The 13,565-nt window shown below is 38.8% G+C and overlaps 1 protein-coding gene across 1 annotated transcript; it reads left to right on the plus strand.

Annotated features, from left to right (window-relative positions):
• The first annotated feature begins 6,710 nt into the window (after positions 1 to 6,710).
• On the plus strand, positions 6,711 to 9,091 carry prlh2r (prolactin releasing hormone 2 receptor). The gene is given in 3 exon segments (XM_040137401.1): positions 6,711 to 7,622; positions 8,764 to 9,039; positions 9,041 to 9,091. Coding segments are annotated over 3 exon segments (1,239 nt in total).
• Positions 9,092 to 13,565: the final 4,474 nt, after the last annotated feature.

The following is a 13,565-nucleotide window of genomic DNA, read 5'->3' on the forward strand; positions in this document are numbered from 1 at the left end:
TTTTTTAAGCAACGTTATAGACGGGGTGTGGAGTTTGAAGGATGTGGGCTTTTACCAGGCGGTGATGCTACCGAGTTGCATTATGCGAAAAGTAAAAACCAAAATTTTTGAAGTTTGACCCATTAGAGCTGCAGCTTTGACTGGTCTCTTTGAAATCTGTCTCTGCTAGGTCCCCCAACTTTAAGGAAACCGATACATCAAAGCATCATTGTAGATTATCAGTCAGTCCACTTGTTCACAAACCAAGGGTTGGGAAACTTGTGAGCCTTGAGTCAGTTTTTCATATTTAATGCACTAAACTCTCTGAAAGGCTAAAAATATTGGTAAGAAGAAAATGTAAAGGATGTACTAGTTTGACAGCGGGTTTCTGATCCCTCACTGTAATCTGCTCACGTGTTATGCAGTGTTTCCCCTTACTGATATAATCAGGATGGCCGAAATATTAGTGCACCTCTCCGTATAATGTAATACAGGTCAACAGCACCACAAACTCAAAGCTCCAAAATGACCACAAAGTTGAATTGGCAACTCTCAGAAACAAGTTCAACAAAAAATGAACATCATAACCTTCATGAAGGTAAAATTCGTTGCACAGTTTTATTAAATGTATTATTATATCTATTGTAAATGTGAAAGTTTCCCTCACAGGATCAATAAAGTATATCTATCTATCTATTAGATCTCAATAATTTTAGCTGGATGTAACTCAGAAATTATTAAGTATAAATTGAGTTTAATTATGATTTAAATCAATTCAGCATGGGAAAATCTTCTTAGATAGTGTTCATTTGAATAACAGCAGCAATGGCTTCATTCTGTGAATCAATTTCAATTGATATTCTGGCGAATCCATATTACAGTTACTATTTCAGTAAGAATAGTTAGTGACTCGCCAACTCTCAAGGTCTCACAGAGCACTACCTTGTGGTAATACATTGGATTGGGATGAAGAATAATAGTGTGAGGCCCCAAATGACAGGAAATTAAAATTTGATTGGCACCCATCCATGATTAAAATGTAATTTCCATCTCTGGAAGGTGTTAATAAAGAAATCCACCAGTGATGTCCCGTGATAAATAGAGTCCCGGCAAACATTCAACACTATACATCCTCTCTGGGGAAAAAAAGAAAAGAAGAAACACCAAAGTGACATCTAATAATAAATTTTTCATATTTCCATCTATTAATCTATAGTTATAGAGTTTCCAAAAGCATCAAGTATATATTTATCATTACTTTCAATAAAATACTAGAAATGATAGCACTAGGACTGATTCCCTTGCCAGGAAGTTACAATAATGAATTCTGGGAATACGTTAGATCTTTGAGGGCTATAGTCACAGTTGCTGTATCGGAGTGACTCAAGGCCCCAGCAAGTGGACTGCTGTAGAACAGAGATGGATGGTGATACTCCTCCACTTCTAAAAAAATTTCTCCCAGCAAAAGCTCCCTAGACATAAGCTAAATCCCAGCAGCAGCTAAAGCCCATTCAACCTGTTCAAGCTGTTTTTCACTGAAGTTACGGTTAAACCTTGTGTAATGACACAAACAAACAGGCAATGAAAACATCTCTAAAGGACAAGAATATCCCCTCATCTTCTACGTTGCACTCCATCTGCATTGCAGAGCCATCTGCAGAAATTGAAGACAGAAAACAAAACAAATCTTCTCCATGGGATTTCCTGTCACTTTGATGGGCCATGACCGGTTTCAGGTGATTTCAGGAACCTTCATGTGAGTTGATTCAGACTAGGAAACAGAAAATGACAGAAACTGAGGTACACCATGACCATCTTTTCTGCCTGGAGCCCCATCTGGATCATATCAAAGACAGAGGCAAGACCCATTTTTACTGAGGAAAAGCATCAAAGCCAAGGCAATATATGGGCAGTATATAAAAGGAAAACCAACCAAATGGGACTTCAAGCTTTTTATTGTTGGCATCTGATGGTAATGTTTAATGTTTTAATAAAGGAGTTAGACTGGCTTATAACTCAGTAACTTCCCTAGAGAAGCCTGCTGTGAACATGGGGGCCTCTCGTGTTTGTGAAATGGTTGGACACACATATGGTTGCTCTCTGCTCCACTTCATGTAGCATACTCCAGTGGCATGGTGCAGAGAAACGTGAAAAGCCTGGTCATCTGGTCCACCGTGGCTGCGCTCCAAACCCATGTTAACAGACACATGGGGAGTGTGGATTTATCAGACCAACTGACCCAGTACTACAGTGTCCAACCTGAGGTTGTACCGCACATTTTTAGCTTTGTGTATATTGTAGCAACAAACAGCTACATCCTTTACAGGGAAAGAACAGCCTATGACCCACCATCTTTTTTGGAGGCACTCACAGCCAGTGTGGGGTCATTCTGGTGATTCCGCCAAAACAGGCAACCAAAACACCCAAAATCCTGCCCCCATCAGATCCAATGGAAAGAGAGGCTGTGTGCTTAGCAGGTAGAACAGGCAGGCCCAGCAGGCTCCAGCATGCAAGTTTAATGTGTTTAATGTGGCCTGCGGTTTTATTTTGGATAGACACTGTTTTTATGTGTGGTGCAAGTAAAAATCACACCCAGAAATGATTATGGATATGTGTGATAAAAATGTAAGTAGTTCTGTGTTTCTGGGTAGCGACTTTATCGTGAAGAATACAAATGTGAAGCACATGTTGAAAAATTCAAATTCTGTTTTGTTTGGTCTTGTAATTATTTACAGTTAGGTCCATAAGTATTTAAATAGTGACACTATTTCCGTTATTTTGCCTCTGTATGCCACGACGATGGATTTTAAACGAAGCCATCAAGATATCTTTGAAGTGTAGACTTTCAGCTTTAATTCAAGGGGTTTCACAAAAATATTGTATTAACCATTTAGAAATTGACTGACAGTCAGTTTCGTAGCCAGGTGTGGCCTGCCCATCATTATTTCACGACAAATTAAGCAGATAAAAGGTCTGGAGTTGATTCCACGTGTTGCATTTGCATTTGGTAGCTGTTCATGGGAAGTTTCAACATGCGGTCCAAAGAGGTGTTGATGCAAATGAAGGAGGCCATCATTAGGCTGAAAAAACAAAACAAACCTATCAAACAGATAGCACAAACTGCTATTTGTTTGTGCATTTGCACAAACAAATGCTGCAAACTTCAGGAGTGGCCAAGTCAACAATTTGGTACATTCTTAAAAAGAAGGAATGAACTGGCGAGCTCAGCAACACCAAAAGGCCTGGAAGACCACAGAAGACAACTAAAGTGGATGATCACAGAACTTCTTTCCTTGGTGAAGAAAAACTCCTTCACAACATCTAGTCAGGTCAAGAATACTCTGGAGGAGGTAGGTGTATGAATGTCAAAGTCTACAATCAAGAGACGCCTTCATTAAGGTAAATACAGAGGGTTTATAACAAGGTCCAAACCACTGGTAACATTCAAGAACAGAAAGGCCAGATTAGACTTTGCCAGAAAACATCTAAAAAAAAGCCTGCCCGGGTCTGGAACAAGATTCTTTGGACAGATGAAAAACCGAGATTAACTGTACAAGAATGATGGGAAGAGAAGAGTGTGGAGAAGGAAAGGAACGGCTCATGATCCAAAGCCACCACATCATCCGTCAAACATGGTGAAGCCAGTGTTATGCATGGGCATGTATGGCTGCCAGTGGATCTAGGTCACTAGTGTTTATTGATGATGTGACTGCTGATAGAAGTAGCAGGATGAATTCTGAAGTGTACAGGGCTTTACTCTCTACTCAGATTCAGCCAAATGCTGCAAAACTGATAGGATGGTGCTTCAAAGATGGATAATGACCCAAAACATTCTGCGAAAGCCACCCAAGAGCTTCTCAAGGCAAAGAAACTGAATATTTTTCAATGGCCAAGTCAGTCACCTGACCTCAACCCAACTGAGCAGGCTTTTCACTTACTGAAGAGGAAACTGAGAGCAGAAAGATCCACAAACAGGCAGCAACTGAAGGTAGCTGCAGTAAAGGCCTGGCAAAGCATCTCAATGGAGGAAACTCAGCATTTGGTGATGTCCTTGGGTTCCAGACCTCAGGCAGTCATTGACTGCAAAGGTTTTTCATCCAAGTATTAAAAATAATAATTACAATTATAATTATGTTGGTTTGTCCAATTACTTTTGAGCCTCTGAAAATGGGGACTATGTATAAAAATGGCTGTAATCCTAAACGGCTAATGTAATATTTTTGTTAAAACATTGCATTGACAATGACCAATTTTATAAACTTGAACTATTATGAAATTATAATAAAACTACTTTAAAGCCCTTAAATATCTCCCATTTCCTCCAGTTCATGGACATCTTCATTACCTTCATGATGAGCCCTCTGTTCCATTCAAGTAGTCATATACTAATGAATTTCATCCTGGATCACCCTTTGCAGATACTCACTTCATGAATTGCATGGTCACACTGGTTTTGGACAGCTCTGGCACCGAGACTCATTATTTTTAAATTAGGTTTAGTTTTATGAATATTTAAGATGTGTATCGCTGGAGAAAGATCATGGTTTGTCCCTTAATTGTTCCATTTTTTTTTCTAATCCCTCGTGTTGGTTTCTGGGTGTGTTTGTTAAGAAAGTGGCTGCATTGTAAAAAAACCTCACAGCAGCACTCAGCATTCAAAATGATCCAGACAAGGTGAGGGCACACGCTATTCAAGATAATGATTTGTGATTTTTTTTTTCCTCCAGAGTCAGTTCCTCCACCCTTTTGAGATGTCTGTTTCAAGATAAATGTGTGATAACAAGAGATGATTTGGGAGAAATACTATCATAAAATGTGTCAGAGTCACTATAAATTGACTATATAAAACCTCAGACACATTATAAGTCCCATCAGGAAAATTATAGTGATTCCTTGGCAGACAAAAAGTACCATAAAACAGGGCAAGGTCACTTTAAATTCACTATAGTTCCCAAAAGGAATTTCAAAGGAGATTATAATGATTGTTCATTGGGTGTGATACTCCAGACTGAAATGACAGACAAGCCATCCTTTTTTTTTTTTTTTTTTTTTTTTTACACCATACTGGATGTGAATAACTCACTGGTTGTACGGTATCCCGTATGAGAGAGAGAGAATGAGCACACCTCTTTATTCTGAAGCAGGGCAGGCTGCAGTGAAGAGGCGAGGCTGCACAACAGCAGGACTCCGTGCAGACAGAGGACACAAACAGGTGCCGGATTGTCCGTCTGACAACTAAGTTACCAAAATCTGATTGACATCTGATGTCTCTAAGAGGTATTTATAATAAGTTTAAGATTGGGGAATTTATCATTATTGTTTCTTTTTTTTTGTCTTAGGGGCTAAGTCATAGTTGTGTGAATCAGTTGGTGATGGATCAGGTCACATCAATGAGACAATGAGCAGATTCAGCATGAGGAGTATCCCCTTTTTTCTGATCATCTGTAAAGGACACGATTTAACCAGTCTTCCTAGGAAAATTCAGATAATCTAGTAAGAGAAATAACATTATGACAAATGCTGTGGTCAGGAGGTCTTGCTCAGCCTAAGTAGGTCATTAATAAGCACTTACTCATGCCCTACAGTACCCAAGGGAAGGTTTTTCTTTTACAGTTAACCTTGTAATGAAGCAGCTTCTTCATTTCTTGTGGTACTATTTGGAATTTGGATAATCTGACAAAATTTATTCTATATATACTGATTTTTTTCCTTTTGTTTTTTGTGTTTTTCTGTTAGTCTTGTAGATACAGTGCAATTCATTGCTTTTTTTAATGAAGGAAACTGTCAAAATGAGCATGGACTGTAGCCAGTGAATGATGAAATGATGCCATTCAGCCCAAAATATATTAATTGTGGAAACAGGTGTGATTTCTATCATCCTCACATTATCTTGAAAATTTAAATAGAAAGCCATTCAATTGCTTTCATTGATGTCGTATTTTTTTGTCAATGAACCAAATCTTTTAATTCACAAAAATTATAAATACATAGCTTTTCCAAGCATCTGTGCAAAATGTGGAATAATTCAGCATTCGTGCCCATTTTCACGCTCTGGAATAACATCTGATCGCATAGTGTCAGACGATGGGTATTTTCTCATTGCTCAGCAATAACTGGATCACTGATGTCAGCGTAGATTGCATGTACGGGTACAGACGTTTTAGCAGATGTTCAGGAGGACAATCTTCGCGAATCAGTTTGACCCCAAAGATATTATTTCTGGTGTATATGGAAAAAGCTGAGAGAGTTAAGCACCAAAGTGAAGCTCACATGGGTTGGACGACTGATTGCTGGCTGGTGACGAAAAAGCAAAAATGTGTCAGTTATGAGATGGAAAGCATTTGGAGAGGCAGAGAAAAATAAAATGTGAGAAGTGTAGAGTGATTAGTAGAGAAGAATAAGATATAGAAAAAGATGAGACAGATGAAAGTAAACGGATGTATTATTGTTGAGAGGGACGTGCAGTACAAGCCCTGCTTCAGCTTTGATTGAGTGAGAGTTTTGATGATGATCACTAATTAATCTGTCCCTATGCGACTCATCTCTTCAGTCTGTATATCTTATCATCATGTTAATACCACTTTGGGCTAAATCAAAGTGTTGTTCAGTAAATTATGCAAATATGTGTTGGTAATTATGATGGCAAATGAGGTATAATTGATGCAAAATATGCAGCAGGTTATTTGAATTGATCTCGTAATAGCTTGTTCATCATTCTGGTTTCTGCAGCTATGGACTGGGAGAAGTCAATGAACCGATCCAGGGTGAACGCTTCTATTCCAGCTTCTTCTTCATCTCCATTCATGTCTGACTCTTCATCCTCCTTTTCCTCCTCTTGCTGCAACTGTTCTCGCTCCTTCTCAACCTCCCCATTCTCAACTCCTTCCTTTTCTGGCCTGGACCTCCTGTTCGACCTGAAGCTCCTCTTCATCCCTCTCTACTCTGCTGTGGTCCTGATCGCCTGCTCCGGCAACCTCCTCCTGCTCTTCCTCATCTCGCACAACAAGAAAAGACATAGCCCCACAAATTTCCTCATCAGCAATCTGGCGCTTGTTGACCTGGTCATGTGCATCTTTTGTGTCCCTTTGACGGCATCCTACACTTTTGACAAGCGTGGATGGGTATTTGGACCGACATTGTGTCATTTTGTCACTGTCATGCAGTCTGCAGCTGTCTTCGCAGCGGTCCTGTCCCTCATGGCCATTGCAATCGATCGCTACGTCGTTGTGGCATATCCCATTCGGAAAAGAGCAGGTTGCCAGTTTTGCTGGGGTCTGGTGGTCCTAATCTGGCTTTGCTCCCTGGCTTTATCCACACCTACAGCGCTGCACACCGTCTACCTAGACCTGCGGGCTGCAGGCCTGCAGATGGCCGTGTGTGAGGAGTTCTGGGATGAGCAGGAGCGAGGTCGCCTCGTCTACTCCTGTTTCATTCTTTTCTTCTCCTACTTTGTCCCACTGGCTGCTGTCTCCATTTCCTACTGTGCTATATCCTATCAGCTGAAGCAGAGGACCACATCTGGCTTGACAGCATATCCAGAACTGAAGTCTGCGCGAGCTGCCTGGAGCAGACGGAGGAGGAAGACTTTCTACCTGTTGTTGGTGTCTGTCATCTGTTTCGCCTTCTCATGGCTCCCCTTACAGGTACATGAGAGAAATGAGAGATTGATGGTTTGATAGATATATAAGGGATAGTCAGACATTTTGGGAAATTCCCCCTTCATCACTTTCTTGCCAAGAGTTAGATGAGAAGATTGATACCACACACATATGTGTAGCTAAATATGCAGTGTTAGCTAGAGCCAGCAGCAAGTTAGCTTAGTTTAGCATAAACACTGGAAACGGGGAAACAGAGCCTGACTCTGTCTAAAGGTAACAAAATTCAGCTACTAATTAACAACCAACAAGATATAACGTGTTCATTGGTGAGTTTTAGAGGTACTTTTAAATGTTAGATGGATTTTGTTTCTTTTGTGCCGAGCTAGGTTAGCTCATTTCTCATATCAAGTCTTGCTAAGCTTAGCTAATCGGCTGTTAGCTGGTTGAAGCTTCATATTTACCGTATAGACATGATAGTGGTTATGATTTTCTCATCTTTTTCTCAGCAAGAAGGCAAATACCAGAGGTGTTTGTCTTCCTGCATCTACATGCAGGAATGAATCTTTAATACTGAATCTTCAACCTAAACTGACCATAGCGAATCACCACTGTCAGTGACTGAATCAGTAGCTTTTAGCTAGCTTTCAGCACAGCTTTTGCTCAGTTCATTGTTAAAGGCTTATTAAAAGACAGCAAATACCACAGAAACAACCATAATCTGTTAATTCTGTAGCAAATAGTTGCTTGCTGATCTATTAAACTTATAAAGACTTGTTCTATAGTTCTAGTTTAGTAGTGAACTGAATCTAACAGCTTGAACCAACAACAGACTGGACGTAGTGCTGAAATGAGGACAGAATATGCACCGAATGCTGTGGCAGTATGAACGGTGATGCATTTCTTTACTAATGTACTGAAGTAACTCTGAATGGTGATGCAACCCTTTAGCTTAGGAAAAAAAGCAACAAACTACAAAGTCAGTGACTATGAATCTTTGAACTAAACTGAACCAAACATTTTCAGTTGTAATTTACACAGCAAGTGAATAGTTGTATTTCAAAAAAATGTCAAACTATTTATTTAAAATAAAATAAAACAAATTCCTAAGGGAATTAATTCTTGAGTTAATTATCAAATAAATTTTACCTTGAATGAACGCTTCAGATTACACAGTTTACCTTTGCAGGTGGTGAATCTGATCCGTGACCTGGACACAGACTTCTCCATCTTGGGGAAGAATTATGTAAATGTCATCCAGGTGTCAAGTCACCTGTTTGCCATGAGCTCCGCCTGCTACAACCCTTTTATTTACGCCTCATTACACGACAAGTTCCTGTCCTACCTGTGTCACCACTTCCTGTCCCGGAGGAGAAGAAAATGAAAAGACCGGGGTCAAGGGTCAAGCATCCTGACAGTGTGTCATTGAATGACACGTCTTCACACCTCCACCATCGTTGCAGATTTTAACCTGTGCTGTCGTACATAACATGTTTCCTCAAGACAACTACGCCTAAGTTGTTATTTCAGATTAATAGTCACAAGAATTTTACCCACTGGCCTTTTCTTCAGCTCCGCTGGATGTAAATCTCTGCACAGTAATGAGACTGTGTATCTTCTTCACTTCAATTTTAATATGAATCCTGTCAGCCTTCATACTGACAGACAAATGTAGTGAAAAAGGGAATTGATTTAAAGCACAGTGAAATTCAAACAATGCTGAAACTCCCAAAGTGGAGTTGAGTGGAATATATTTTTTATGTATGCATGTTTATGCACTGAAAGTCTATGTAGTACTGAAAAATATGCTATTGTTACCTTAAAAATATACTCTGAAAAGAGATTTTGCTCTTGTCCTTGCAAATACAACACAATGAAGTTTACTGTATATTTTTTTCATCAAATTATTGTACATATTCATATTCTTGTGCATTTGTAATTCTCTGCATCAACTTAATGACATTTATGTATATAAAACGTGTTGTTCTTATGTAATGTTTATTTGTCATTCCCTTTAACTGATAGTATATTTGGTTAATTGTATATGTGTACTACACGTGTAATATTAGATCTATTTTGTTGAATTCAACTCAATAAAGAGGTTTATTAAAATCATCTTTCAATCTCAATTTTATTCATGATGGTTGAGGAGTAAAGTTGGAACACGAAGAGTTTTTGTGATGAATGAACAATGTGTTTCTGTCATTCAGTTTGTGCCATGGAACACTTTTCACACTTTCTGTCGCATCTGTGACATTTGACAAACCTATATGCAAAATCTGCAGCGTTGTTTAATGTCAGTGGTGAGAGAGTGAAAAAGCATAATCTGTGCTGTTCATTAGAGTGAATAAACTAGAGAGAATGTTTAATGAATAAATTCACAGAAAAATAAAGTTTATGACCTCATCGCACCACCACCTGACCTTCTGTGCCAAGTTAATGCAAATGATGGCGGATGGCTTCACCAGTTAAGTTTTGAAAGTCTGCTGACAGCTATAGCTACATTTTTCAAATTGAGTTTACCTACTGTATGCCAACATTTTACATACGTTACCGCAAGATACTTCTGTCTTCTTCCTTTCTCGCAGCTGTCACACAAAAAATTTCACGATATATGCTGGTTTAACTATGGGTGTCTATGTAGCACCACTTGTTTCACTACTGTTACTGATGAGTCACTTTTGCCTGAAAAAAAGCAGTGACAATGAGCAGTCCGGTGAGTAACGCACCATTGCAGGGTTTCTCAGTAATTTCTTCAAAACCAAGTGCTGAAGTAATTGTGGCCCCAGCCAGTAGAGAGCTGTCAAGTTGTAACAAGTTGTAATGTGAATGTGAGTACAGCATTCTTCTGTATGTTCCACTTTCAAAAGTATTAATGGAGCTCCAAATGGATTGTATTCTGTAGATTTATTGCTATATTTAAAACCTACATTCAAATCAGACCAATATCAAACAGCCTTATAAATTTACTGAAATCCCACATATCAAGCAAACCCACATGGAGTTACGACACCAAGGTTGAAAAAGCTGCCTGTTGTTTTTTAAATTCAATTTTTAAAGCAAAAGCTACCTAATGCATCCCATTGTAAACTTTTAAATGTAAATTTATCTCATTTTATCTGACAAAAAGAATCTGACAGGATTGTGGTGTAGAGGCTGCTTATATTTCAGAAACCCAGAACTCCTTTTTAGACCAGTTTTCAGAGCATAAAGTATACGTTTTAGCAGCTGACGGTTGGGAGATGATTGTCACGCACAGGTAGCGTAAGCAGGAATGAGCTGCAGTCTGAATATGAGTTTACAACACAAGATAAGGTGAGACTGTCAAATATCATATCAGGGAAGTCCAACTGTCGTCACCTCTGCTAATGGTAGCATGAAATTATCCAAATGCAACATACTGTATGCAAATCACACTTCTACTTACGCATGCTGCTATTCTCATGCCTAATTGGGTTCTGAACATCCTTTATGAAAATGCAATTGCGAGCAGGCTTAACAAAGTCCTCACATGCAAATGTCAGTGGTCTTGATATAGTGAGCACCAGTGGTTGTGTGCTGTGTGTACAAATTCGAGAGATGGTCCTCTTTCATTTTGAGGCCGTTGGGATTTTTTCACCTGAACTCTTTGCATTTTTAATGTTCAGAAGAAACTCGTCTGAGGCATCATGAGACCTATGAAATGACATGAGTAGAAAAACAATACAGATCAAATTGAGCAATAGATATCAAGAGTATGGTGTTGTTATGATGTCAACTCTTATTGTCTGATGATAAAAAATAAAGCAAGCAACAGACAATACAATTGTGGAATAACCTTGCAGGGCATTCTATGCTGAAAAAAAAACAATTTACAGGCGTTCACTTGCTATTGTATATATATTTTTTTTTTTCAAGAAGCACAAAGAGAATAAAAAAATGCCTCCAGCTTTACCCGGAGGGTGCATTGTAGGCGGAGGTTTATAAAAAAGCTCTGCAAAGTAACGGCTTAATTGTTTCCGCAGCCTTCATGTGGCGAGAATTTTGCAAAGACCAAAAGAACAGCAAGAAAAAACAAATCTCTTCTGGATAAATCAGAAGGCATTTGGCCTTGGCTCTTATGTAAATCTGAAAAAACAGAACAGCACAGTCATGTTTATATTTCACCATTTATATTTCTTACAACATAACAAGCTTTTCTTTTGGTCTGCACCAAGTGATATTACTCCAAATTTTAGCAGAAAAAAACAACACCAATATCGCCTCAGTAATCTTAAACTTCCTGAAGGGTAAAGCCACCACGCCTGTGATTCAGGACATTGCTAGTGTGTACAGCCGTACAGCCGGGCGGGAGAGGTTGAAAAGAGAGGAGAGTGGTTCAAAACTGGAATGAGTCAGTCCATGGAAAGGCGTGTAAGTTAATCACCCCAGGACCTCTACTGAAATACACTTGCTCTCAGCACAACCTGTGTAACTGGCTTACATGACATGGGGAAATCCCAATTGAGGCCATTTCTGTACCTCTCTAGACAGTTCTGAGACATGGGAAAATCTTTTGTTGGAGAGGCTTTTGGGGAAAAAGGCAGTTTTTCTTCTTAAACATACTGTATTGTACCTGTACACAATAGTGAATGGCTATTGCCATTCATTTACAACAACTTGTCACAGCTTTAACTGCCTGTTTTATCTGTTAAAGTATAATTAAAAGCAGTGGTTCCTAACCTTTTTTTCCTGACATACCTGTATCATATGAACTCAAGTACCTTCTGCCGTGTTCCAAATATGTTAATTTCAGGTTTTTTTTGCCCACAATTAATTAGGTTGGTTGCACCAAGTTTGCGTTCGAACTACGAATCATTGATCCTATACTGTCACTGCAGAAAATAGGACATATTCATAAACACCAATTCAGTGCATAATCATTGAGCACGCACACAGGCACACAATTTCACTATACTAAATAATCTGTTAACTGAAGCACCTGAACTCTCTGACTCTCAGCCCACACATGCTCGCTGTTACAGATGCAAATGATTTACCTGCTCATGCCATTTAAAACCTCATAATCTGATTGAGTAGTGCCAGAGGCCTCATACATATTCATCACAGGCCTGATTATTGAAGTTAGATGATTTATTTCCCCTTGTGTCTGCTTTCAAGATGCTCACACTCGTGCCTTTCCTGTCATTATCTGTGCAGCGCACCAGATAAATGGGATCATAATCTTTACAGGTGTAAAGAGTTGAACGAATTACAAAAGTAGAAACATATGGGAAAGGCTTGATGCTATGAAAAGAAAACAGTGATTATGATATATGTAGATAAAATGTTATTTTTCTTGGTGTTTTCCTCTGTAAATTTAAATGACAAGGCAGATAAATGATTCCTGAATTTAAGAAAATAGTCAGATTGTGCTCATGCAGCAGAAAGGAAAGTTTGAGTTTTCCTTTAATTGATGACACAATAAAAAAGTCATAGTCAGTACAGGAATCTATATATTTTTTCTAATTAAATTGTCCATAAAGAAACAACAGATAATAAGCATGTACCTGACTGAGGCAGAGTTGAGAGCTGTACGCTGTGAGAATTGATTGATTGAATCAATTCAGTCATGACTAAACGGGAGCAGGACAAACCTTATTTAGTTTGTAATGCGGATACAGCCTGCTGCCTAAAGTATTCCGCAAGCCTGTAATCAATCAATATCGACTTCAGACTGTATGTCATTATTGTCGTTTTGAAATAGTCTTTCCAGTTCTGCATGAACCTTTTCTGTGGAGCATTAACTTGTCTATTACAATATTTGACATATTAATATTAAGCTTACTCTTTGAAACACGTCTCAGTTCTGTGATCACTGTGATGTCTATGTTTGATAAAACCAGATCAGATACAATAATACTGGCAGAATGAGCCACCATGTGGCCACATCCATTACTACAGCTTTCAACCTGGCTAGAGTATTTCCAAATTAAACTAGATGTAAGCACTAAAAAAAAAAATCTCTCAAAG

This window comes from Xiphias gladius, chromosome 10 (assembly GCF_016859285.1).
Source record: "Xiphias gladius isolate SHS-SW01 ecotype Sanya breed wild chromosome 10, ASM1685928v1, whole genome shotgun sequence".
In the NCBI taxonomy this organism is placed as follows: Eukaryota; Metazoa; Chordata; class Actinopteri; order Istiophoriformes; family Xiphiidae; genus Xiphias; species Xiphias gladius.